The sequence below is a fragment of the Drosophila willistoni genome (assembly GCF_018902025.1).
Source record: "Drosophila willistoni isolate 14030-0811.24 chromosome 2L unlocalized genomic scaffold, UCI_dwil_1.1 Seg196, whole genome shotgun sequence".
NCBI lineage: Eukaryota > Metazoa > Arthropoda > Insecta > Diptera > Drosophilidae > Drosophila > Drosophila willistoni.
In genome coordinates this window covers 6,163,186-6,188,081 of record NW_025814048.1, presented here as the reverse complement: position 1 = coordinate 6,188,081, position 24,896 = coordinate 6,163,186, and the positions used below count along the sequence as shown (strand labels likewise).

General features: G+C 35.0%; 7 protein-coding genes across 7 annotated transcripts; 2 read left to right on the top strand and 5 right to left on the bottom strand.

Annotated features, from left to right (window-relative positions):
• Positions 1-512: 512 nt before the first annotated feature.
• On the bottom strand, positions 513-22,349 carry LOC6640506. The gene is made up of 12 exons (XM_002063197.3): positions 22,165-22,349; positions 10,572-10,681; positions 10,228-10,513; positions 9,775-10,163; positions 9,355-9,595; positions 9,117-9,296; positions 8,855-9,055; positions 3,335-3,538; positions 2,864-2,973; positions 2,457-2,806; positions 1,857-2,398; positions 513-1,057 (listed from the first exon to the last, which is right to left on the bottom strand). Exons 1-12 carry the CDS (start codon positions 22,337-22,339, stop codon positions 645-647), a joined length of 3,201 nt encoding a protein of 1,066 aa, XP_002063233.3. The 5' UTR covers positions 22,340-22,349; the 3' UTR covers positions 513-644.
• Positions 5,123-8,808, top strand: LOC6640348 (probable cytochrome P450 4ad1). Its single transcript, XM_002063196.4, has 9 exons — positions 5,123-5,322; positions 6,145-6,254; positions 6,321-6,603; positions 6,966-7,035; positions 7,109-7,235; positions 7,302-7,451; positions 7,994-8,234; positions 8,296-8,478; positions 8,537-8,808. Exons 1-9 carry the CDS (start codon positions 5,157-5,159, stop codon positions 8,758-8,760), a joined length of 1,554 nt encoding a protein of 517 aa, XP_002063232.2. The 5' UTR covers positions 5,123-5,156; the 3' UTR covers positions 8,761-8,808.
• Positions 10,990-11,503, bottom strand: LOC6640507 (larval cuticle protein III/IV). The gene is made up of 2 exons (XM_002063198.2): positions 11,464-11,503; positions 10,990-11,402 (listed from the first exon to the last, which is right to left on the bottom strand). Exons 1-2 carry the CDS (start codon positions 11,473-11,475, stop codon positions 11,070-11,072), a joined length of 345 nt encoding a protein of 114 aa, XP_002063234.1. The 5' UTR covers positions 11,476-11,503; the 3' UTR covers positions 10,990-11,069.
• Positions 13,585-14,084, bottom strand: LOC6640508 (larval cuticle protein 3). Its single transcript, XM_002063199.4, has 2 exons — positions 14,073-14,084; positions 13,585-14,012 (listed from the first exon to the last, which is right to left on the bottom strand). The coding sequence occupies exons 1-2, from the start codon at positions 14,082-14,084 to the stop codon at positions 13,686-13,688; spliced, it is 339 nt and encodes a 112-aa protein (XP_002063235.2). The 3' UTR covers positions 13,585-13,685.
• LOC26528934 (larval cuticle protein III/IV) lies at positions 14,988-15,468 on the bottom strand. Its single transcript, XM_047010177.1, has 2 exons — positions 15,449-15,468; positions 14,988-15,391 (listed from the first exon to the last, which is right to left on the bottom strand). The coding sequence occupies exons 1-2, from the start codon at positions 15,458-15,460 to the stop codon at positions 15,050-15,052; spliced, it is 354 nt and encodes a 117-aa protein (XP_046866133.1). The 5' UTR covers positions 15,461-15,468; the 3' UTR covers positions 14,988-15,049.
• On the bottom strand, positions 18,096-18,624 carry LOC6640509 (larval cuticle protein III/IV). The gene is made up of 2 exons (XM_002063200.3): positions 18,594-18,624; positions 18,096-18,497 (listed from the first exon to the last, which is right to left on the bottom strand). Exons 1-2 carry the CDS (start codon positions 18,603-18,605, stop codon positions 18,171-18,173), a joined length of 339 nt encoding a protein of 112 aa, XP_002063236.1. The 5' UTR covers positions 18,606-18,624; the 3' UTR covers positions 18,096-18,170.
• Positions 19,027-19,592, top strand: LOC6640376 (larval cuticle protein 1). The gene is made up of 2 exons (XM_002063201.2): positions 19,027-19,060; positions 19,126-19,592. Exons 1-2 carry the CDS (start codon positions 19,049-19,051, stop codon positions 19,501-19,503), a joined length of 390 nt encoding a protein of 129 aa, XP_002063237.1. The 5' UTR covers positions 19,027-19,048; the 3' UTR covers positions 19,504-19,592.
• Positions 22,350-24,896: the final 2,547 nt, after the last annotated feature.

The window sequence follows — 24,896 nt, the reverse complement described above, 5'->3', positions numbered from 1 at the left end:
CCGTCGCTACCTGTGACGTCAGTGGCTAATCTTATGTGCTAATTAACCATGTGACATCTAAAGCTTACAAACTAATCTGTTCTCTTACCCAAGTTTCAAACCGCAAAACTTTTGATCGCTTTAAATTGGTCTTAGCAATGACATCTGCTCTTCTCATTTTGATCTAACAATAAGCATTAACAGGGATTCAGTTAAACAATTTCAAATCTCTAAACCGAATTTGATTATTTATTATAAAACAAGAAATGATTTATCAATAGAGGCAAAGAGCCAAAGAGAGTAAGGGAAACTCAGCAAAAGAGCGAAGAAGATATGCAAAGAGAGTTGACAAAGAGCAAAATAAAAATATTTCACAAATCACCTCCAAAAAAAAATTGTTTTGGTCCATCAAGCAGTGGCGATTCCCCGTGGGGTGAAGTTAAAACCAATTTCGCTCCGAAATTTCCGATAGAAATTTTGACTCGCCACTGAAGTCGGGAGTTTAGCTTACTCAATGAAACAACTTTTGCGAATTTATATAATCAATTGATTCAGTTTTATATATAAAATTATTTTCACATGGTGACTAAATCTCGTTTTAGCTGTTAATTAAATTTTAATTCCAATAATCAATAACATACAAAAAAACATAAACATATAATACTCTATACTCTCTCCTTCAACCGCAAATGCAAACCATTCTCGGATTTAAGAGTTAGTACAGCAGATAAAATGGGATCATATTTATGACGCTTTTGCTCGAACTTTAATCGTTCTTCTTCGGGACCCAAAAACGTACTTAAACGGTTATCCTTAGAGATCAGCTCATCGAGAGCAGGCAGTACTTGAAATGTACGTATAATTTTGGAAACCACTGTCTTGATTTCGAGGAGGGCAAACTTTTGTCCTATGCAATTGCGGGGACCAGCGCTGAAAGGTAAATATTCAAAAGGGGCGGGTCTCTCCTGCTCGAAACGTTCAGGTCGAAAGACATGGGGATCCTTGAAAGTCCTCTCATCGTAGCCAAGTATGATAAGGGCCAAATTGAGGGTTGAACCCTTAGGAATGGTGGTACCATCTGAAAAAAGTAAGCAGAATTTATAAAGTTAGATGAGGAAAAGTGTTATGGAAGTCTTGTAATTCTTAGCCGCAGCACTAGTAATTTCTACATAAATCTCTGTCTTACAATGCTTTTTATAAGTAAACTTGATCAGTTTCATCAAACCACACGTTAATTTTCTTTTAGATATATTTTTTGTTTTTTAAGTTCTACAATATAATTTTTAATCGATTTTAAATCTTGAAAATTATTCATGTATGTACAAATACTCAGTTATTCTATTATATGTATTTTCTCACCTTAGTTAAGAAAATGTAAAATTAAATTACGATTCGGTAGGTAAGCAAATCACAGAAAACAGGCGTGGAAATATTTTAAAGCATGCTTGATCTGCATATATAATTTTATATTACAAATCAGGCATGTCATTCGACAGGCTAATGATTTTAAGCAACATTTAACACACATACTTTAGTCATATGAGAGGAAGCTTCTCTCACCATATAAAGTGTAAATATATTTGTTCTAGCCATAGAGATGGCTGACCGTAAGTTTGATTTGCATGTAAAGCAGTCATTGTATATCTCGGACTCAGCTGGATTGAATCACAATTTCATTATACTCCCATTAGTAAAAACAGGTCCGAAAATAGTTTTGTTCCCTATATTTAAAATGTGATTTACACTAAAGTTAGTAAGCTGTAGTTATGTCACTCTGTTATCCAACACGTTCAGCGTATAAAAATTTAATACATATGACATAACCCAACTATATTTGCCTCTATTTATGTGTATGTAGGTATAAAAATTTCTCTCACCTATTTCATAGTCCTTGTCCGTATACCGCCCTATAAACGGAACACTGGGATAAACTCGCTGTGCCTCCTTAATGAACAAATCCAAATATTTCATATCAGCTATTTCCTGGAAGGTGGCGTCGCGACTCAAATCACTGCCCATGACGGCACACTGTTCCTCAAAGAGTTTGCGCTGCTCTTCCGGATGACGAGAAAGAAGATATACGGCGAATGCCACACCCGAAGTGGTTGTGTCATGTCCCTCAAACATGAATGTGGATACCTCTTCATAGATCTCGACATTTGTCAACGGACGTCCATCTATAGTCGAAGAGAGTAAAGTATCCAAAAATGCCATTTTCTTACGCGAGAATTCATTGCTATCAGTTTTCTTATTTGTTTCTAGTTTATAAGCTTCAACGCGCTTCTCGATAATGTCATTAGTGAAATCCTGAAGAGTTTTCAAAGTTTCACAATATTTGGAATATTCCGGGAAGAAGCGATACAGGAATTCAGTTCGTTTAAATGGGTGGAAGGCTCGCATATTAATGTTATAACACATACTGAAATAAGTAATTGTTAATTAAGATATTTAAATTATGAAATTATATCTAAACTCACTCCTTAAATGCATGCACAACTTTTGAATCACTGTTTTCCATGGCATTTATAGGGACACCCATCGCTGTATCACATATAACGTCCAGGGTTAAGTAATGGGTTTGATCTTGGAAATCAATAATGTTGTCATTAGCTGCCACACGCTTCAGTTTCTTAATAAATTTTGTAGAATTCTCATTCATGACCTCATGAAAGTCTTGCAAGATATTAAAATGAAATGATGGAGTTATCATCTTGCGATGTTTGTGCCATTTTTTGCCTGTGCTGGTAAGCAAACCGAAACCAAGCCATGGATGCAATAGATCATAGATGTCTGACTTTTGTATTAAAGTTTGACTGCTGAGTATATACTATAAAAATTCAAAGATACTTAGCAAATTCAATTCCTATTGTTTTTGTAGACTTACCTCCAGGTATTTGGGATTCGTTATCAAAATATTTGAGTAGTAGCCAATCCAGAAACGAAAATTATCTTTGCCATACTGATGCCACCAATTAAATACTTGATTGAGAATATCTAAGGGGGGCGTCACATGAAAGATATGTTGTTATTATATTTCAAAGGTCAAGGGTCTGTGACATGCAATAAGTGCATTATCAGAGAGCATTTCAGGTTCACAGCACTTCAAACTTATCATTTCGATTAAAAAAAAAAACGTAGAAAGTCTGTTTAATCTTAGCACGAAATCCCATCAGTAGTTATATGCGTTGTATACGTTCACGTAATTTGGTTGTTTACCCACAAATGCCCCACCTCGTATAGCATAGTGGCTGACTCTCTCATATCACAATCATCAGTTACAACGCTATTCGAGATTGGGCATTTAAGTCATCGAACTGTTCACTTTGTGTAGTAAATATTTTTATGGTATGCCCACCTGACGGATTTTTGCCCATTTGAAAACCATTGCCCACTATGGGCACCGTGGCTGGGCCATTAAACTTATTCACCAGTCGTCGCCTATGTGCCACACGCAATTCAATGTAAGCGAAAATTATCACTGGCAAAGCCAAAAGTCCGAGCAATATTAACCACATCGCCAACGAACCGCTTCCCACGGAATGGAAATCGAGAATGTTTAAAGTTTATACCCGGCACTGAGTTTAAATACTTCACATTGCAATCAGTAGCAGCAACTTCTGCTCTCTCTCACACTCCAATCGACGCATAATTCAAAACACTATTCACAATGAGTTGGCAAAAATAATCAAATCTAGCTTCAAAGTTTGTTTATTTATTATAAACTGTTAACGGAATATAATAAGAATTGATAAACCAGCAGAGGCAAAGAGACCAAGAGAATCAAAGAAATGAGAGAATCCTCAAAAAAAGAGCAAAATACATATACAAAGAGAATTTGATAAAGAGCCAAACAAACTGAGATAATCCTCAAATCACGTTCTCCAAACACAACCTGATTCGTACGGCGAGTGTTAAGCCCATAAAACAATAAAGCTGGCTAAAAAGCAAAGCAAAAATATGTATGTATACAAATATGTAAGAAAATTTCAATAAAACAGTCAGCATTACGATTAACAATAAAATAAAATGGAATATATTATATCAAGAATTGTTGCCCAACCAGTTTCCTTTTTAACACGCGGTTGTCAAGTATTTTAATGACTCCACGAAAAAGTTAAAAATTTAAGTCATAAAGAAAGCGAATATCAAAAGCATTTGTGCAGACTCTCTTCATTTGAAGAGAAGAAGTTGTTGGTCCAGTTCCTCAATTGTTGTTTACCCTTACTCAACATTTCTTTTAGCTCTTATCGTGGGCAACAAAACCCCAAAAGTATGCCAAGTTTTTGACTGAAAGAATATCATGGGTTCGGAACTTGGCTAAATTGAAATGAAGATAAGAAATAGTTAAAATAATTGCAAAAATGTATGGAATATTCCTTGAAAAAATTACTAAACATTCAATATGCAAAAACAAAATATTAATTTCAGTTAGTCAGTATTAATTTTTAACTATAAAACGTTTCCGGATTTGGTTTACTTATAATCTTATTGACTAATTATCCGATATAATGGGATAATGAAGATTCAGGCAGAATATTGCTTGAATTAATAATTTCAAGCAAACAAAATCTTATTTCTGAGGCTTTTTATCCGTTTTTTTTATTGTGGAAAACAAATATATACACAAATCGAAATCCCGTTAATTAGGTCAAATTAACAAGAAAATAATAAACAATTAAGACAGTAGTCAATAGAAAATAAGTTTAGCAATATTGCACATAACGACTAAGACCTAAAAATAATTAAATTTTTATTCTATTCAAGTAATTACTAATTATTATGGCCATAAACCATTCGATCAGAATGTACCTTTAGACCGGTTTGGGTCCTACACGTCACAATGAAATGATATGAGTCAATATGTTATATCTCACTCGGTAGCTCACGTCGTTTTTTTTTTGTTGGTATAAAATAATATTGGACCTAACAAACAAACAAGCTAAGTAAGTACATTTAATTATGACTCGATAATTATTTGCCGAAGTCAATTTTGGACGACGACTGCCAATTAGAAAGATAAGCTCTTGATTGGCTTATCGCCTGGAAAAATTGTGCAACTATTAAAGACATTTCGAATTTTATGTAGGACAAACAGTTGCCAAAAAGTTCTTCAATTGAACGGAACGAAACGTCTTAATTGAATTAATCGGAGCGAAAAAAAATAAAAGGAAATAAAAATGTTTTTATTAGCTGCTGCCATTTTATTGGCCACCATTTTGGTGTTCAAGGGCGTGAAAATCTTCAACTATTTGGATCATATGGCTGGTATAATGGAAATGATACCAGGACCCACACCATATCCATTTGTTGGTAATCTCTTTCAGTTCGGTCTCAAGCCAGACGGTGAGTGAGCTTACTATATTTATGCACTTATTTGTTTTCGTAAGAAAAACAATTTCATTCATTGTGATTCATTTGATTTGCCATGCATTTCCTAAGAGAATTCAAATTTCTGATGAATACTTTTTGTTTTTTTTTTGGCCATTTTTGTTCGTCTCTGTATCAAAAAGTAATCATCTCAAATGCACAATGGTCAGGATATACACAATGAGCCAGTCATCTGAATGGGGTAGTGGGGTAAGATGGAAAGATGGAAAAATATCTTCTCTTACAATTGATAGTTTTGGCATGTTTCCGGCAACTGGATGTTTGCTTTCCCCTCAATTCTTGAACATTGTAAGCAATCACGTCGTCTTCGTCTTCGTCGTCGTCGTCGTCATCGCTTTTCATCATTATTATCATCTTTGTTGTCTTTTGGATTTGTTTCATACTTACTCGAGGATATTGTCATATTCTATACACAATATATAAGTATCTATGGAAGTGTATTCAAATTAATATTTAATAAGAAATTTAACAGGAAATTTAAACTGAAATTCACATTTACTAACTCCTAATCTAAAGAGTTGCAAAAGTCGTCTACATAACGATTTGGCTAATTGCTGCTTGCATTTGCTAAACTTTTCAAAATTTCGATAAACTTGCTCTGACCACAGAACATTTTAGTACCTACAAAGTGAAATTAGCTAATTGAAATGTAAACCAGATAATTTCCATTCCTAAAGTTGGACTGAACTCGTTGGTAACTTCATTTAATTTGTTTAAAAGTGGACAAAAGAAACTTGTGTTTCATTATGGTTTTTCCTTCTTTTGTTCCTGGTGCAGAGTATCCGAAAAAGGTTTTACAATATTGTCGGAAATATGATTTTCGTGGTTTCCGTTCTCTGGTATTCCTGCAGTATCACATAATGCTAAGCGATCCGGCGGAAATTCAGGTGAGTTCATCAAGCACCCAGCATGTCCAGTCGGTATGGACTAATGAAAACTTTAACACCCCTTAGAACATGCTGTCGAGCTCATCGTTGCTGTACAAGGAGCACTTGTATTCATTTCTACGCCCCTGGCTAGGTGATGGCCTGCTCACCAGTTCCGGTGCTCGTTGGCTGAAACATCAAAAGCTTTACATTCCTGCCTTTGAGCGCTCGGCCATTGAAGGATATCTTCGTGTTGTGCATCGAACGGGCTCTAAATTTGTACAGAAGCTGACAGAGGAGCAGGCGGAAACGCGGGAGACATTTGATGCCCAACAGCTGGTGGCCAAATGTACTCTGGATATTGTGTGCGGTAAGTGAACAAGAGGGGTAAAATAGGAAAAAGGTGGGCGGTAGGTCGGTGGGGGGGGAGGGTCTATCATATCGTTGATGCTGGCACACACAGGCCAAAAAAAAACTTTGCACATTTGTCATGGGTGTTTTATATTTTTCGGTTTCGCCTAAGCGTTGCGCTCGTTTATTTTTGTAATTTATTATGCCCGTTTTATAAATAAGATTTATTGCTTGCGAAATTGTTACAAGTGCCTAGGCAAAAAAGTTTTCGACAACCTAGTCTCACAGTCAGTTTCAGTTGAGGGTACTTAACCCTAAATTGAGGTTACCAACATCTTTTATTCACAATTTTCTTTCCATTTCTCGATTCTCCATTCATAGAGAATGCCACCGGTTTGCCAAGCAATTCTCTAAACGATGAACCTTCCGATTTGCACAGTGCCATCAAAGAGTAAGTTTAAACCTATTGAAAGGCCATAAAGTAAAATATCCTTATGTATGTATAACTTCACTTTCTATTTCAGTCTGTGCGATGTGACCCAGAAACGCACATTTAGCATAGTGAAGCGATTTGATGCTCTATTCCGTTTGACACCCTATTTCATGAAGCAGCGCAGAGCTCTGCAATTGCTTCGAAATGAGATTAATCGCGTAAGTTTCAATACATTTAAGCCATAGCGGCCAAGTCTATATAATTCAATTCGATGATTTGCATAGATTATCGCTCAACGTCGCCATCAATTGGATAGTGATAAGTCAAAGGCGATTAATAAACCATTTTTGGATGTCCTTTTGGCTGCCAAACTGGATGGCAGAGCATTAAAGGAAAGAGAAATAATTGAGGAATTATCCACATTTATATTTACAGTAAGTGATTAAATAATTCAATATTTTAAGTATTTAAATCCAATTGGTTAATTGGCATATTAAGTTGCGAAATTGTGGGCATAAGCCATCTCAGACATAAATTTTCAACATTTTAATACTTATCTTTATTGACGCTTATTGATTTATTTTGAATTCGCCAAAAAACACAAAGAGAATTATTAATTTACAACGTTTTATAGTCCGTTGTGGGTCATTCCACAAGTTAACCCACAATTGGGGTAATTAAAGTTTGTAAAAATTAACATTTATTTATTTACAAAGCTTTTGGTAACCAAAAAATAATCATAAAAGCCACAGACAATAATCCTGAAATATTATAAAAGTTCTTCCCACAATAAAAATGTAAAAATCAGCAGAATTTATTTCGTATCGAAAGATATTAGATCTAAAGATTACCCTTTATGATCCGCAACTAAAAATATATAGAAATCTAAATAAATCTTCTATTAAAGATTTAATTCTTAAGTGAAAGTTCACTTTAAAATTATTATAATTAAAATTTATTAAACTTTTTCATATAGGGCCATGATCCTGTAGCTGCTGCCATATCCTTTACTCTATACACTCTCTCCCGCCATGCTGAGATTCAGCAAAAGGTATTTGAGGAGCAAAAGGCAATATTCGGCAAAGATTTGTCCACTGAAGCAGGCATCCCACATTTGGATCAGATGCGTTACTTGGAACTGGTTATAAGGGAAACTCTACGTCTGTATCCCTCTGTCCCCCTGATAGCACGCACGAATCGTAATTCGATTGACATCAGTACGTAGCCTAAAAAAAACTCGTCGCCTTCTTTAATTATTTCACAATTATTTCTCTGTAGATGGCACTAAAGTGGCCAAGCGAACTACGGTCATCATGTGCCTCATTGCCATGGGCTATAATGAGCGTTATTTTGATGAACCCTGCGTCTTTAGGCCAGAGAGATTTGAAAAGGCCCATTTGGATCGTGGCATGGAAGCTTTCAAGAGTGTGCCATTCAGTGCAGGACCAAGAGCTTGTATAGGTAAGTTCTTTCAACTATTTGTTTACACTGAATCACTTATTTTCCTTTCTCCCCTCAGCCGAGAAATTCGCCATGTATCAGCTAAAATCATTGATTTCTCTGCTAGTTAGACACTTTGAGATATTGCCAGCCATAGATGGCCTACCACCCGGCATTAATGATCATTCTCGTGTGGATTGTGTGCCACAAAGTGAATACGATCCGATTTTAAATATACGCGTCACTCTTCAGTCTGAAAATGGCATACAAATAAGACTGCGAAAGCGGACAGCAAACGAATAACAAATGAATTTATACGAACAAATAAAAAATTTAATAAATCCCACTTAATTAGAAAGAATTTACAACCTCAAACCCCTTAGATTACATCAAATACGTTCTTCCAAACGCACAGGCACCCCGGAGAGAGATTTCAGTGTAATCGGCAGATATAATTTGAGTTCCTGTTCTCCTGGCTTATATTTGGGATGAAAGACATCCGCAATGGATTGCTTGGCCAAGGGGGCGGGCAAAAGTCGAAAACGTCTCAACAGTTTGGAGAGTGTGACCTTAAGCTCCATTAAGGCAAACTTTTGACCTACAAAATTGAAAGGAGTCTTAAGATTAAATATTAAAATGATTCATTCTCTAGAACTTACCTATGCAATTTCTTGGTCCCGCACTAAATGGCACATGATCGAAGGCACTTGCCTGATTTCTATCCGTCATTTCAAAACGCTCTGGTTGAAATTCATGAGGATTTTTAAAGCAATGAGGACTATGTCCTGTGGCCACTAAAGGCAACACAATGGTAGTGCCTTTGGGTACGAATTTATCAACTAAAAATTATAGATCTATGATATTAGTAGATCAAAAATTATTTTGAATATATCATACCTATAACTGTTCCTTTTCGCACAGAACGAAAGATAAAGGGCACACTGGGAAATATGCGTAGAGTTTCCTTGATAACCAAGTCTAAGTACTTCATATCCTGTAATTCCTGAAACGTAGGATGTGTATCCTTTGCTGAACCATAGATCTGCTGTTGCTCCTCATAGGCACGCTGCTGAGCCGTCGGAGTCCAAGCCAGGCAATACACGGCAAAAGTAATGGCCGAGGCAGTGGTATCATGACCCTGTCATGAAAAGTAAAAGAAATTTAACTTTCTTCAACATTTTCTCTTTTTACAAGTTTATCAACAAATTGGTCAAACTGGAACGTACTTTTTCCAATATTTGATTGCACATGTGAGTTTCTTTTTGTGAAAAGTTTTTGTTGCATCTTTTTAATTGGCACACAGAAAGTTGTCTTTACCTCGAACATAAATGTGGAAACTTCTTCGAATATTTGTTGAAACGTTAGAGGTTTGCCTTCCACTTCAGCAGTTAACAGATTGTCAAGAAATGCCATTTTAGGACGTCCAACATCAAGCTGCTCATCCTGGCCCACCTCCTCGACATTAATGTAGCTAGGACTCTTTACTATGGCGCGACGTTGCTCTATGAGTTGGGCCAACTCCTTCCTGAGTGTGGCCAAAGCCTGCTCCTGCTGCCTATAAAGTCGTGTGCATTTAAACAATATATCTGGTCGCTTCATAACTGAAAGCAAACGTTCTGGAGCCACATAGCACAGAGTATCAATGGCTTCCACAATAATCGATGGCTCTCCCTCAATGCTGTTCACACGTGTGCCCATGGCCGTCTCTGAAAGTGAAGTAAACCATTTCCATTGAATGCAGTTGGAGCACCCAACAACTTGTCCACCCACCACAGATGACATCGATGGTACTTCGAGTTACATAACTCTGCATGTCCAGCACTTGATCCTTTGACTTCTTCGACTCAACTGCCAGCAGCTCCATAAATCTGCCACTTGTCTCATTCATAACATGAAGGAAATCTCTTAAAATGCGAAAATGAAACGAAGGCGTTATCATTTTGCGACGCAACATCCATTCATGATCATTTGCTGTGAGAAGTCCTTTGCCCAGCCAGGGATAAAGCAAATGATACGGATCATTTTTATAGGCCAGTTGCGTACTGCTCAATATATGCTGTAAAACAGGCAAGTTATTAGAGTTGATAAGCTGAACAATTTAATAGAGAACTTACCTCCACATATTTCGGCTCGACAAAAGCGATATATGGCAAGGGACCAACCCAGACGCGGAAGTTCTTGTAATTGAATTGTTCCAACCAGCCGAAAATGCTTCTTAAATAAGCTGCAATATAGAAAAGATATCAAGACAAAATGAACTGTTACTACCGGTCTTTAAATTCATTTTTAAATTTTTGCATTTTGTTTCATATAAATTTGCATTTTTTATTATATGCCAGACGATCTTAATTTTAAATGGCAACAGATAAAAAAAACGCATGATCATCTGGTTTAAAATCTGCAGCCATATATTATAGATGAATAAATTTCATAATTGTTGTTTATTTTTCGTTTTCGACTAAGACCAAGACCAGTTTCAGGTATCCCAATCCCCCAGGTAGACAGAGAGTGACGCAATTATGAAATTTTCAATTAAATTGCTTGCATAAGATTCTAATTTATTTATCAACTGATTTAGTTAAATGTTCAATGGGGCTTAGAGTCGGACTAATTTAGTGAGCATCCTTGCTGGGATGGGCAGCAATCCATGCGATGGCGCGGACAATAGCATCTGGGATTGGTGGTGGAGTGGGCAGGACATCGCTCTGGGGCTGGTATCCATTCTCATCGGCCTTGTATTGGACACGGATGTGTTCACCCTCCTTGGAGATCCACTCGAAGCTACCATCGATGTTGCCATGGACATCACCAACAGCTTGCTGGACTGTTCCGTCGGAAAGAGCCAAGTCAGTCTTGAAGCCATCGGGATTAACCTCAGACACCAGACGGACGACATCGGCATTTTCGTTGGCGGCCACAAGGGCGGCAAGAGCGCAAACAAGCATCTACAAAATGATGTTCATAATGAGATCGGGATCCTTGCAAATCCTGTGTAGTACTACTTACAATCTTGAACATTTTGGTTTAAAGTTGATTGGTCCGACTAGAGAAGTTGTGAGACTGATAATTTAGTTTGCCAAAATTTTGCTTTTTATATACAATTCTCTAAAACGGCAGCTCTTTGAACGAGTTTATTTCATATCAACCCGTTCTTAAAAATGCTTCAAACAAACGAGTTAATTTGCACTTTAACATATGATCAGGAATATCTAACAGACTCATGAATATGAATATAACTTGAAATGCATCAACGGGTTAATCAAATGTCTCATATTTTGTCTGGCAACTTTTGATGAAATTAATTTTTTATCTTTCTTATCACATCAATTATGATTGTAGAGCAAAAGGTCAGATTATGGCAAGACTCTTAGTTTTTGACACTGAATGATGCAACGTTATCTAAAACAAAGGGGGAATATTCCATCAAAGAACAAATTTTCAATGTTTTATAAAGTAAGATTCGTAAACTTGAGCAAACTTAAAAAAGGATTTATGAAAAAATTCCCTATGCAATGTTTTATAAAAGTATAATTACTATCATAGAAGAGAAAGATCCCTGATCAAGGACGTAGGCAGGTAGAAGCCACGAAGGGTAGCTGCCCCTCAAGATCGTTGAATGTACATATTCTTTAAAGAATTCATTCCATCAAAGCGTTAAACAGATATCCTAAAAGACAGCAGCAAGGACCGCATATCCTTTTTAGCGTAATTTGGTCACTAATTTCGAATATGAACTCGGCAATTCTGGACTGACTCTCGTTTTTGATATATTCAAGAAAACATAACATTTAGAGGTAATTCACATCGAAATATCTTTTTTGTTCATAATTAGATTATATTAATCATAATAAAGTTTCGGGGCTAACATCGACCTCGCCGAGCGCCCTTGCAAGGTGCATGTAGCACGCCATTTGATAATAAGTTTATATGACAGCTGTATAATATAGTTATCCGATTTTGATTAATACTGAAATAGATAACACATGCAAACATTTTTTTTTTTTTTAAAGATCATACTATTCTCTTTATTTTACAAAAATTAATGCTTGTTGAACTTCAACAACAAAAACAATAACTTATTTTAACGCTTAGTTTAACTTCTAAAAAACAATATGAACAGTATTCGTACAGTGTGAAAGCTTAGCTTATAATTGAAAAAATATCAAAGCAATGGCAAGCAGTTTAGCATAATCAGTATCTAGTTATTCAAAGTTTTGCAATAATATGCAACTCGTGGTAAAAGAGCCATGTCCAAAATTGATAAGCAAAGGGTCTAAAAAGGCCTTGGAATAATGAATAAGATTGTTTCGTTTGAGCAACGTCCCGTGTTCCACCTAGGCTCAATGCGAAAGGACAAAAATGCTCGCGGTCATAGCCAATTGTAATGTATGTATGTACATGTACTTATGATTATCATAGCACACATTTGGATCAACTTTGTTTCTGTTTAAAAGCTTTATTTTCTTTAAAAAAAGTGTTGAGCGTACATGAACGAAAAGGTAAATAAAAAAAACTTGTATGATATTGTTAAGTACTTATTGTTTTTGCTGAGGCTGCTTCAAGTTGATTTTATAAACATGAATATTAAAATCTTATCTAAAATTGTCTGCATAAATGTATATAGCGGCTTAATAATACAAAGACTTTTAACCGATTTGGCATGGATTTAACATCACAAATTTTCATATTAAGATGTCAACAAAAGCTTTTAAAATTACTTTTGCAATTTTTAAATATTACATAAAATTTTAAAAAGTTTTATTAACAAGTTGAAATTTAGTTATGTATGCTTTGTTCTTTAGTTATGTTTTTTAATCCATGTAAAAAAGCCATCAAACAGCAGCATTCTTGGATTTTCTTTTTAAAACATTTTCCTAAAGTTCAAGTATATATAATAAGATTGCCAAAGTAACATAGGCACCATTCCGGTAAGTTGGTCTGCTTACGCATCATCGTCTGCCCATACGGACGAGGAGGTCAATTGTTTTTTACTGCTGGCATCCCACAGCCGGATCTGACCTTTGATGTAACAAATTATGATATAGGCCCCATCAGAGACCAAAAAAAAATAGGTATTGTTATTTTCATTAAAATATTTTTATTTACATTAAAAAAGCATGCTTTAGGATTTTTAAGTTATTTTCTAAATCTAGCATCAGAGGACACTCCATTTGTATTTCCATTTCATCATCATTGAGGTATTGCCTTAGCGAACAATATGCGTTGGTCTATTCCTTGCTGGGATTGGCTTTAATCCAATCCAGTGATTTCAGAATAGCTGCTGGAATTGGTGGTGGAGTGGGCAACAGATCGCTCTGTGGCTGATATCCGTTCTCATCGGCCACATAGGACACCTTCACGCTGACACCCTCGGGTGATATCCATTCATAGACACCATTGATGTTGCCCTTTTCATCACCAGATGATTTGGCGACAACTCCATTATCCAAAACCAATACGCTCTTGAAACCATCGGGAAGTACATCGCTGATTAATTCCTTAACCTCGGGATCCTGGTTGGCGGACACCAAAGCGGCCAGGGCGCAAACGAGCAGCTACAAGAATTATCCGTGAGTAATCCAAATGCCAGGAACTATTATCCTTATCATACTTACAAGCTTGAACATGTTGAGATTGATTTGGTTTTGAGATGATTGTCGAACTAAAGAACTGAAGCTGGACTGATGCCGGATTGAAGCGGATTTTCGGTATTTATACAAAATTTTGATGGACAATTCCAAAGCACGCGATAGTCGCATGTGCTGAGGATAAACTGGAGCAGACGTTCCAAATTGTCTGATGCAATTTTTGGTTAGACTTTCGGAAGTTTATGTAAATTACTTGTCGGATTAGAATATGCTAACAGCAAAGGTGAATGAATACCTAATTTCGGACTCAAAACGTAGAAATATCAGCTTTTGCAGCATACTTTTTGGAGTTGATACAAAATGAATATCTTAAGACGCACACAGACAAAACACAATACACAGATGCAAATTGAAATATTTTGATGACAACTTTGAAAAAGCTTTTCAAAGAATTGTGTTATAAATAATTTGAATGCCATTTAAAAGGCTTAATTGATTGGAATCAGTCAAATTGGCTGGTAAACTTATTATAATAAGTTAGAACAATAAGTTAATAAAGGCATTGTAATTCTCAACTAGTTCGACAACATGGTCAATATTTCGAACTGCAAATGATTTCGTAATTGTTATTTTCTAAAATCATTGAGTGTAAATGTAGATGGTCTTCCAAGTGTTTTAATTAAAGAAAAAACATTTTAAATTTATTTACAGTTGAAAATACTAACTCATAGTTGGATAAATCAAATTTATTTATTTATTACTTAGTATTTGTGCTTTCTACCAAAAAGGGGATTTTCGAACAATGTGCCAAGCGGAATAATTTGAAAAGTCACAAGATGAGTTCTAAGACAACCAGTTAAACCTGTTTCTACAAACATTCTGCCAGACAGATACGAAGAAAGTGTCAAAAACAGATAAAAATCGAATCTGATTTCTTGCATAGATTTTTTATTTAGATCCCCAACTAACTTAATTAATGATAAACAAAATAATTAGGAATCCACTTAGTTGTGAGCGTCTGCACTGGGATGGGCGGCAATATATGCGAGTGCTCTTTGAATGGCCTCTGGAACTGGAGGTGCAACGGGTAGAAGAGCGCTCTGGGGCTGGTAACCATTCTCATCTGCCACATATTGTATCTGCACATGCTCACCCTCAGGTGACAACCAAGAAGCGCTACCCTTGGAGCCATGCTCATCACCAGATGCGCTCTGTGATGTTCCATCAGATGTCTCGAAGGACCAATTGTAACTTTCGGGGTTAATATCGACAACTTGTTTCACAATCTGAGCTTCGTCTTGCATCGAATTGGATATAGCCAGAGCAAGGATGGCACCGATTAGAATCTGGTGTGTAATCCAAATTAGAAAGCAAATCTATCAAAAATATTACAGTTTACTTACGTATTTGAACATTTTGACTGTGTTTGATTTGCCTGCGAATAACGAATTTAGACTGATATTCGACACTGAAAATCAACTGACTTTTATATCATATTGTGATGAGAAAAATTCGGTATAATTTAATTAACAGATGCTAAGTTAAAAAAACTGAACAAACTAGTCCAACTAATTGAACCGGTACATTAGTTCAGACCAATCAACTAAGTGTTCTTATGGTTTGCACATGTTTGTATTCGCAATATGATGATAGTTGCTAAAAATAAGTTTATCTAGCTAGCTAGATGATTGTCATGTTTGAAAGCATACATATATTACATATTCCTCATCGTATTATCCTTCAGTGAGAATAAATAATTCAAAACCGAGTTAAGATTTTCGTTTGAAAAAACTATATGTATTTCAATAAGCTAAGCTTGTTTTTTTATACATACATACTAAAGCATTTAAAGATTGAGAATTTTCTAAAAATTTTTTTTTAATCTTCTCAAAATCTATTTGCCGAGTAAGACTTATAGAATTTTTAAAAAAGATTCGACCAAGCTTGAGTTTTTAATAATCAAAATCTGTTACAATCTAATTTGCTTATTTAAATATTTCAAAACATTGAAATCCAAGGATAACTACTAAACTATAAATAATTGTAAAAGCGAAGACGTCAAAGTTTAGAAACATTTAGCAGGTTTTATTTATTTTTCTGATCAACGATTCCTTGGTGGTGATCGAAAGGCATAAGGGAAATTTAGAAGGCATTCTTGCTGGGATGGTTTTGCTTCCATATAAGGGAGTGCGCAATAGATTCAAATTAAGGGCGCAACGGGGATGGCAACAACCTCCGGGTGGGGAACATTCTCATCTGCGTTAAATGGTATCTCAAAAGTTTTGCCCTCGGAATTTATCCAGGTAATGGTATCCTTTGCGCCATATTCATCACCAGCTGCGCTGGGTGAACTGCCATCAAGCGACACTACTTCCTCATCATATTGTTGTAGCGAGTTAGATATAGACAAAGCAAGGATGGCAACAATTAGGAGCTAAAAGGTAATCCAAATTAGAAACCAAAACTCTTAAAAATCCTGAATTATTACTTACAAATTTGAACATTTTGATTTTTGTTGATTGAATAACGATCTTATACTGATCTCTTGCACGAAAAACCAACTGACTTTTATATCATATTGCGTTAAAGAATATTTTGTAATATTTAATTTATAAAACTGAACAAACTAGTCGAACTTATCGAACCGGTCCGTGGGTTTAGACTAATCCACTAAGTGATCTTGTGGTTCGCACATGTTTCTATTCGCAATATCATATTTAATAAGAAGATAGTTGCTGAGATAAGCAAAATGTATTCATTTATGTATTAATTTTTATTGGGAATAAAAGTCTCGAAACCAAGTTGAATTTTTCTTTTCGAAAAACTATTATCATTTTTAAACCTTCATTCATAACCTGTTTTTTTTCTTTTTTTTGAGAATTCTTTTTAAAGATTAAATTGGGTATTTATCCAACTTTTTAGGGACTCGTTTCAACTTTGAAATAATCTTTTATAAGTTCGATTTATTTTAAAATGAACAATTTCAGAAATCTTGGAGCTTCTCTTGGAACTGTACCCATTACCAGATGTGCTCTGTGTTGGGCCATTAGATGTCTGGAAAGAAAAATTTAAACTCTGAGGCCTAACGACTTGGTTGATATCTACAAGATGAGTAGAATGTGTCGGTCCGTCAGTTCAGACCAATCAAACTAAAGTTCTATTGTAATAAGATAAGATAATAGTTGATATTTGTTAATATAATAGTTCCCGTTTCGAAGGATATATTATATAAGCCTTACTTTATTAACGTTTAGAGAAAAAAAACGTTTCAAAACCGAGTTTAGTTATCCTTTCAGAAAAACTATATTGACTTTTATAAGCTTAGTTTTTTAGTTTTCTTCTTTTTTTTTTTAAACTTAATAAAGTATTAAAAGCAATGAAAATTCAGTTTCCAAATTTAAAAACTCCACAAACTTAAATTACGAATTAAACATTTTTTATTTATGTAACTACTATTTATTGCCCTCGCCTTTTTACAGCTTTTAAAACAGATTATTAGTTTAAGTGTTCGAATTTCTTAATTAATTCGAATTTCGTTTTAATTTTTTTAACAAATAATTTCTACATTTTTAAGTATAGCTTTTTGAAGAATTATTTAAATAACAATCCAAATTTCTACTCAACAAAATGTACGTATTTCGGATTAGTTATCTGCTGAGACAAACAGTCGAGTTTTTTCCTAAAGTTTGTAGCTTTTAGATGGAGAGAGTAAGGTTTTTAAACAAAAAGAATAAATAAAACATAATAAAATTTGGATAGACACTTTCAAAAGACTATAAGATAACCCATTTACCATGGAGGTAGCTTGGAATATTTTATAAGCCAATGCAATAAGCCTCACAAAATTTATTTGACCATCCTAATAGGAAATTCTTCAGGAACAATCTTCATAAAAGATAAAGTTTATGATAGTCACAACCTATTAGAATCAAATTTGATAATTTAAATATTCTAAAATAATTCAATTATCCAAGGATAAATTCCTATATGCCATAAAAGATTTGCAAAAGCGTAGACGATGAATTTTTCTTTTAGAAATATTTTGCAGGTTTTATTTATTTTTCTGATTATTTTATATGATTGATCAGCGATTCATTGATGGTGGTCGAAAGGCGTAGGGATATTTTAGTGAGCATCCTTGCTGGGATGGGCAGCGATCCATTCGATGGCGCGAGCAATAGCCGCTGGGATTGGTGGTGGAGTGGGCAGGATATCGCTCTGGGGCTGGTATCCATTCTCATCGGCTACGTATTGGACACGGATGTGTTCACCCTCCTTGGAGACCCATTCGAAGCTGCCATGGATGTTGCCATGCACATCACCAGTGGCTTCCTGTGCGGATCCATCAGATAGAGCGCTCTCAATTCTGAAGCCATCGGGGTTAACTTCATTCACGGACTTGAGAACTTCATCATTGGCCAAAGCCAAAGCGAACAAAGCGCAGACAAGCAACTAAAGATAAAGGAATGAATTCGTTTATCTGTTTTCTATATAAAACGTTATGGAAAGGAGATGGATGGGATTGGGTGGATCTACTTGTTTACTCACAATCTTGAACATGTTGAGAGAAGAAAGTAAAGCGGACTACTGACTGCTGCATTGTTTTCAATTTTGGCTATTTATACTCATCTAGAAAGATATTTGGAAACATGTTTGCTTGCGGTTGGACCCGTTAGTGCAGTTTCTAGAATTTAATATCAATTAATCGCTCGAGTGAGAGTTTATAACGAAAAATTTGGCATTTACTTTTGGTTGCCAGGTGAACTCTTGGCTATTGTCAAGAATTGTGTCATCTCACAAAAAAAATGTTGGGTGTGGGAGCCTGGCGTCGAATTGAATTGAATAAACCCATAACTCAGAGCCATAATTGACACAATAAATATATTTCAATGAGCATTAGAAGACTCTGCGAATCATATAAAAAGGGTGTTGCCCGCTTCAGTGGGACATCAGTCAACATTATTCGTTCAGACTAGAAACCAAATCCAGCAAATTCAACCAAAATGTTCAAGTTTGTGAGTACAAGAGTCCACTCTCAAGGATATTCTTAAGGATTAAATTGGTTCTTCTCATTTTACAGGTGATGATCTGCGCTATCTTCGGCATGGCCGTCGCCCTCAGTCCCGGACATGTCTCAAGCCGCGGCGAAGATGTTCACGCTGAGGTCAAGTCCGAGCACAGCGATGTTCGTGCCGATGGCTTCGATTCTGATCTGTTGGTGTCCAACAGCATTCAGCAAGCTGCATCAGGTGATGAGCATGGCAACATTCACGGCAGCTTCAGCTGGGTCTCACCCGAAGGCGAACATGTTGAGATCAAGTATGTGGCCGATGAGCACGGTTACCAGCCATCCGGAGCCGTCCTGCCCACACCACCACCAATTCCAGTAGAGATCGCCCGCGCCCTGGCCTGGTTGGAGGCCCATCCTCAGCACCAGGAGCCGTCTCATCATCATTAAGATGATTCTAACTAACAAAACGACTCAAGAATCGCACCACGGACTGTTCTCTTACCTCCACTCTAGAAATTTTAGTCTCTTAAGTTTAACTCGAGCTCTGATTGTTAATGAAATAAATATGCAAAGAATTGAATTGAATATGGCAAAGTCATCGTGCACTCTTATCTCCGCACAGCATTCCCCCCCTCCTTCTAGCATCTCACTGGGGTCAAGTTCAAAGATTAGACAATGATTATTTGGCACACACAAAATTAATTTAAATGTAACGGTTAATATCTGACAAACGAACCGGTTTTTGATTAACGCAAAAATCTTCATTTCGCTTTCAATTTGCAATAATTTTTATTTTGCAAATTCAATAAACAAATATAGATTAAGAAAACGTGTTTTTTATTTTGTTTTTGTTTATACCTTAACACAATTCGCTAAGGTAATTACAACTTGACCTCCAAAAAAATGCTTTATTTTCTACCTGAATATCACCTTTATATATAATTTTTATTTAATTGTATGCCAAGTGGACTTTGTCATAATAATAGGATTAAAAATAATGGAGTTACTACAACTAATCTATTTTAAGTGTGAGGCTAATAGAACATGATTGATCTGTTTGCTACTAATATTTTGTTCGATTATTTTAATTAGCTAATCAAAAATACTACCAATCAGAAGTTAATTGCCGACTTAAAACTAGTTTCGCAACAATGTGGCATAAATCATCTATATATGCTCTATATAGTTATGCATAAAACATGTTTCGATGCGCCAACTTTAACATTTTCGCAATTTATGGGCAAAACTTCAAACTCGATTTCAATAAACCATAAAACGAACGTATGATAAAAACAAAAATTTTACTAATTGTAAATTAAGTGCCAAAATGTGCCAAAATATCAAATCGAACAAAATTTGTCCAGAGTTAAATCAATAATTTAAATGTTGAACAATTTTTCTGATAGACAAACAATAGCAAAATAAAAACCAGAGGGCCGGATCTAAATTCCACTAACGTCAATGTGAAAAAAGGTTTCATTTAAAAACAGCCTAACATCTTAGGCTGGATATAGATTTTTTATCGTATATTTATCGTATATCGTAGGTATTAACAGATAAATTAAACAGGCAATTTTAAATATAATGACAATGGCATCAAAGGCAACGAAGTTATTAAGTCACTGGTTTTGACCGATCGCTCCTATGGGTTCTATATGATACAAGCATCTTCATCAAATTGAATACAGACATTAAGAGGTATTACAAGACTAAGAAATATTAATTTGACAGTGGCTTAAAAAACAACGAAGTTATTGAGAAAAGTCACTGATCTTGACTTTGTATGTGTATGTATGCTATATGATATAGTGACCCGATCCGGCTGAGTTCCAAGACATCATTTTGTACGGTTTATACCAGCCTACATGCAGAACTCAACTCTGTTGCTCTAACGGTCTTGGAGAGTTTGCGTTGATCCAGACAAACGGACTCGTCTCGGCGTGTTGATCAAGAATTTATACATATATGTACTTTATATGGTCGCCGATGCTTCCTATTATCTGTTGCACACTTTTGACCAAAATTATTATATTCTTTTTGCAATGATATAATGAAGTCTCGCCGACTTCGGTATACCATGCAGATATGGTACCTCGCTCACTCTTACAAACACACGGCTTCCTCCGCCCTTTTGGCACAATGAGGTGAAAAACTCTTTTTGGCATAACTTGGCTAGTTTCAGTTCGATTCTTATAACATTTGGTGTATTGATAGACATTACAAAATGAAATCAATATCCCAAGTTTAAAGTACACAATTCTACTCTGCGAGATGTAGGTGTTCATCCGAACGACCATAACTAGATGATTTTGGCTTTTGATGCTGATCAAGAATATATATAATTTATGGGGTCGGAAAAACTGCCTTCTGCCACTGGACCGGGCTAACGGCCGTACACAAGTTAAAATACCCTTGCATACACAAATATTATAAACTTATATACCTTTAACTTTAATTTTTTCTGTTTTCATCAAAACTCCAAACTAGTTTTCAATTAACCATTAAGCAAAAGAATGACAATTCTTTATTCAGCCGTACCAGACTCTTAGTTATCAAGTTTAGCTCTAACGGCTTAAGAATATAACAAAAATGTTTTGACCTTATAATACGTATATTTTATAAAGAGCTTTTTATTCGTCCAAAATTTCCTGAATATTAAAAAAAATTCAAGAAAGAAATACCATTTGGTATTTTAATATAAAATTATACACATATAATGAAACAATAAGTAGTGTATATAACGAATCAAATTGCTTTCATCTTATTTATTATAAATTAAATAAATAATTAAACAATTTTTTATTAAAACCATGCCATACATACATCCAAAAACAAACTTTTTCTGCCGTTTTGCTTTATTTGTTTAAAGGCTTTTCTGACCAAGTTTTTATGCAAGTGCGATATGATATATTTGCTCAATCCTGGCACACACTTTAATAGAGTAAAATATACGTTTATTCAAACATACAAATAAACACTTTAAAATTTGTAAATAAACAGACAAAAGCTTCTAAAATATAATATTAAGCGATTCAATGCATAAATTTGTCTAATGTTGAATTCGAACTATTAAATCTTTTCTTAATTGATGAATCACAAATCACTTACCATCTGGCGTGAAGCCCAATTGCAAAACATTTCCAAAAAGCGGATGTACTTTGGGTCCTGCAAAACCTTTATCTATATGCCGGATAATCCGTTCATATCGTCGCCTATAGAGCACAACACAAACTAGGACAAGACCCACAACCAAACCGACAATTGGATAGGGTAACATGAACATATTCGCACAACGAGCAACAAATGGAAACTGAATTCCAAACATGTAGTTGGAGTTTAATTCAAATCATTATCGCTATCAACGCTTCTATGTACACACATACAACCACAACTAAATATGTATGGGGTCAAATGTATATACAATGTATTTGTGTAGAAAAACTAGGCATCTGTCTCGGCTGACAGTGATTAAGAGATTAGTAATTATTTAATCTATGTAGAATTTGTTGCAAACTTAATTGCTTAGCATTGTTTGCTTTTATTATATTTCTTTTTTAATTGATATTTACTTACTTTAACAACTTGTACTATAGTCAGTAAAAAAATTTGACTTTTTGCCTCAGGTGCCAAAATAACTCTCAACGCCTCTGGTCAGTGACTATATTGAATATCTACCTACATACATATATGTTTAGGTATTTTATGAATTTCACATTTAACGCTTCAATTGTTGATGTTGAAGGCTTAACAAAATCAATGAGTGTTTAAATAGAATAAATCTAAATCCAAATTGAGTTAGCAACCTCGAGAGTAATATAAATTTACAGTCTGCAATTGCCAGTTTGCCTAATGATAATTTTCCAGTAGCATAAAATTCAATTAAGTAATTGCCCCAGCTTCAGCACTAGCAGGACGACGACGTACAGTAATACCAATGCCAGGACGAGGATGCGAACCAACATCAGGACGAGAGCTAAAGCTAGAACCGACACAATTGTTTATTGTCTATTTTGTGTACACATATGTACATATATATGTATCTGTGTGTATACATATATATATAGAAATATGCATGTATGTTTAGATTTATTTTGTGTGTGTGTATGTGTAGACTGGGGATAAACAAATATTGTTAAAACGCATGCACGTAGACGAAATCAATGCCAATAGGGTTTGACTTTGAATTTACAGAAATTACATTAGTTTGAGAGTGTTAAACTAAGCTACTTCTTATATTTAGTTAAGCCTGATCGGCTTTAGAAACATATTTCGAAACTAAATATAGTTAGTTAGTTAGTTAGTTAGACCAAGAGACATAGACGAGTAACCTGATCACAACTACGATTATCATACTTGATTTTTATTTTCGATATATTTTATCGTATAAATATATTGCTTGGAAAAAGCAAAGGACTATGATTTTTACAAATTCAAAATAAACTTTGCTAAACTATAGACTACAATAGCCCAATCGGTGAGATTTGTATTATTCATTGTAGATATTCATCATCGTCATATTCATCATATGGCTCATCATCATCATTTTCGTCAAAACGGTTAGCAACGGCTAGGCCGATGAGGACACAGAATATCACCACGTAGAACATAAACTGTATACGGGAATATCCAAATTAATAATCTTTAGAATAAGGTTTGTGCTGGATTTGGATTTGGTCACTAGATTGACAGAGCAATGTAGAATGTTGTTCGACTGAAGTGTTTAAACGACTCGTATACTCTTTGAATGCGTACTATTTTATACATATTGTGACAATAGGGTTCTGGCTTAGCCAATCAGAAATCTAATTTCAAAGTTTATAATGTTGATGGCCAAATTATTGATATGATGAGTATATGAATAATGTAAAAGACCAAGGTAAGCTCGATGGTGTGGAAGTTTAAATGCCCTTATACTTTTGGATTTATCACATAGGAAGACAAGAAAGAAAAATAACCTATTAAACACGAATATCAAGTTTAGTATGTAAAGTTGTACAAAAGCCGGAGCTAACTTCGATTTGCATACCCTGCAAGTTTTTCTGATATTTTTTGTTACAACAAGCCTCAAAGCGGAAAAGCTTTTTTCTACAAATTTGAAATACCCCAACAATTTACCTAAAAACTTAAACTGGAGAAACGCGAAGCATACATTTCCAGATTTTTAAATTGATAAATTTGCTGATTTGGAATATATATACTTTATATGGTCGTATATGCTACCTTCTATACGATGTTCTAGTGGTATACATTTATTCTTCTAAAGTTTCCATTTGCATAATTTTAGCGTCATTCAATCTGATTTATTAATAACATTAATAACATTAACATAAACACAATTGGCTGTGTATCGAACGGTATAGTTTATCAGATTCTTAATTAAAGCAATTCCAGTTTTGGTTGTATGCCAAGTTTACATAAATAGTAACTTTTTGGTAGAAGATGTTGCCCAGAATGTCGTTATGATTTTTGTCAGACAAAAACTTATCTCTTTGATGACATTGAATCAAAACAAATTAATTCTGCAAGGAATATTTTCTGAAACTATTAATTTATTAAATTTAAAAGTCAGATTTTCCTTAAGCTGGTTTAAAAACTGTTTGAGGTGAATATTTAACGATACTTTTAATAACTGAATAGTAAAACTTGTGTCTAAACTATCACGATCAACTGTTTACCGCCTTCTATGAACTTTCCATCGGCAAAGAAGATAAAAATCATGCTAGTCCATGGCACGATAGAGGACTGCACATACATATCTATTCCACTTAATCATTCTTGCCAAAAGGAGACCAGATAACATATTTTCCAACGTCGAAGCCATCCCTTGGGGAAGCAGTTGC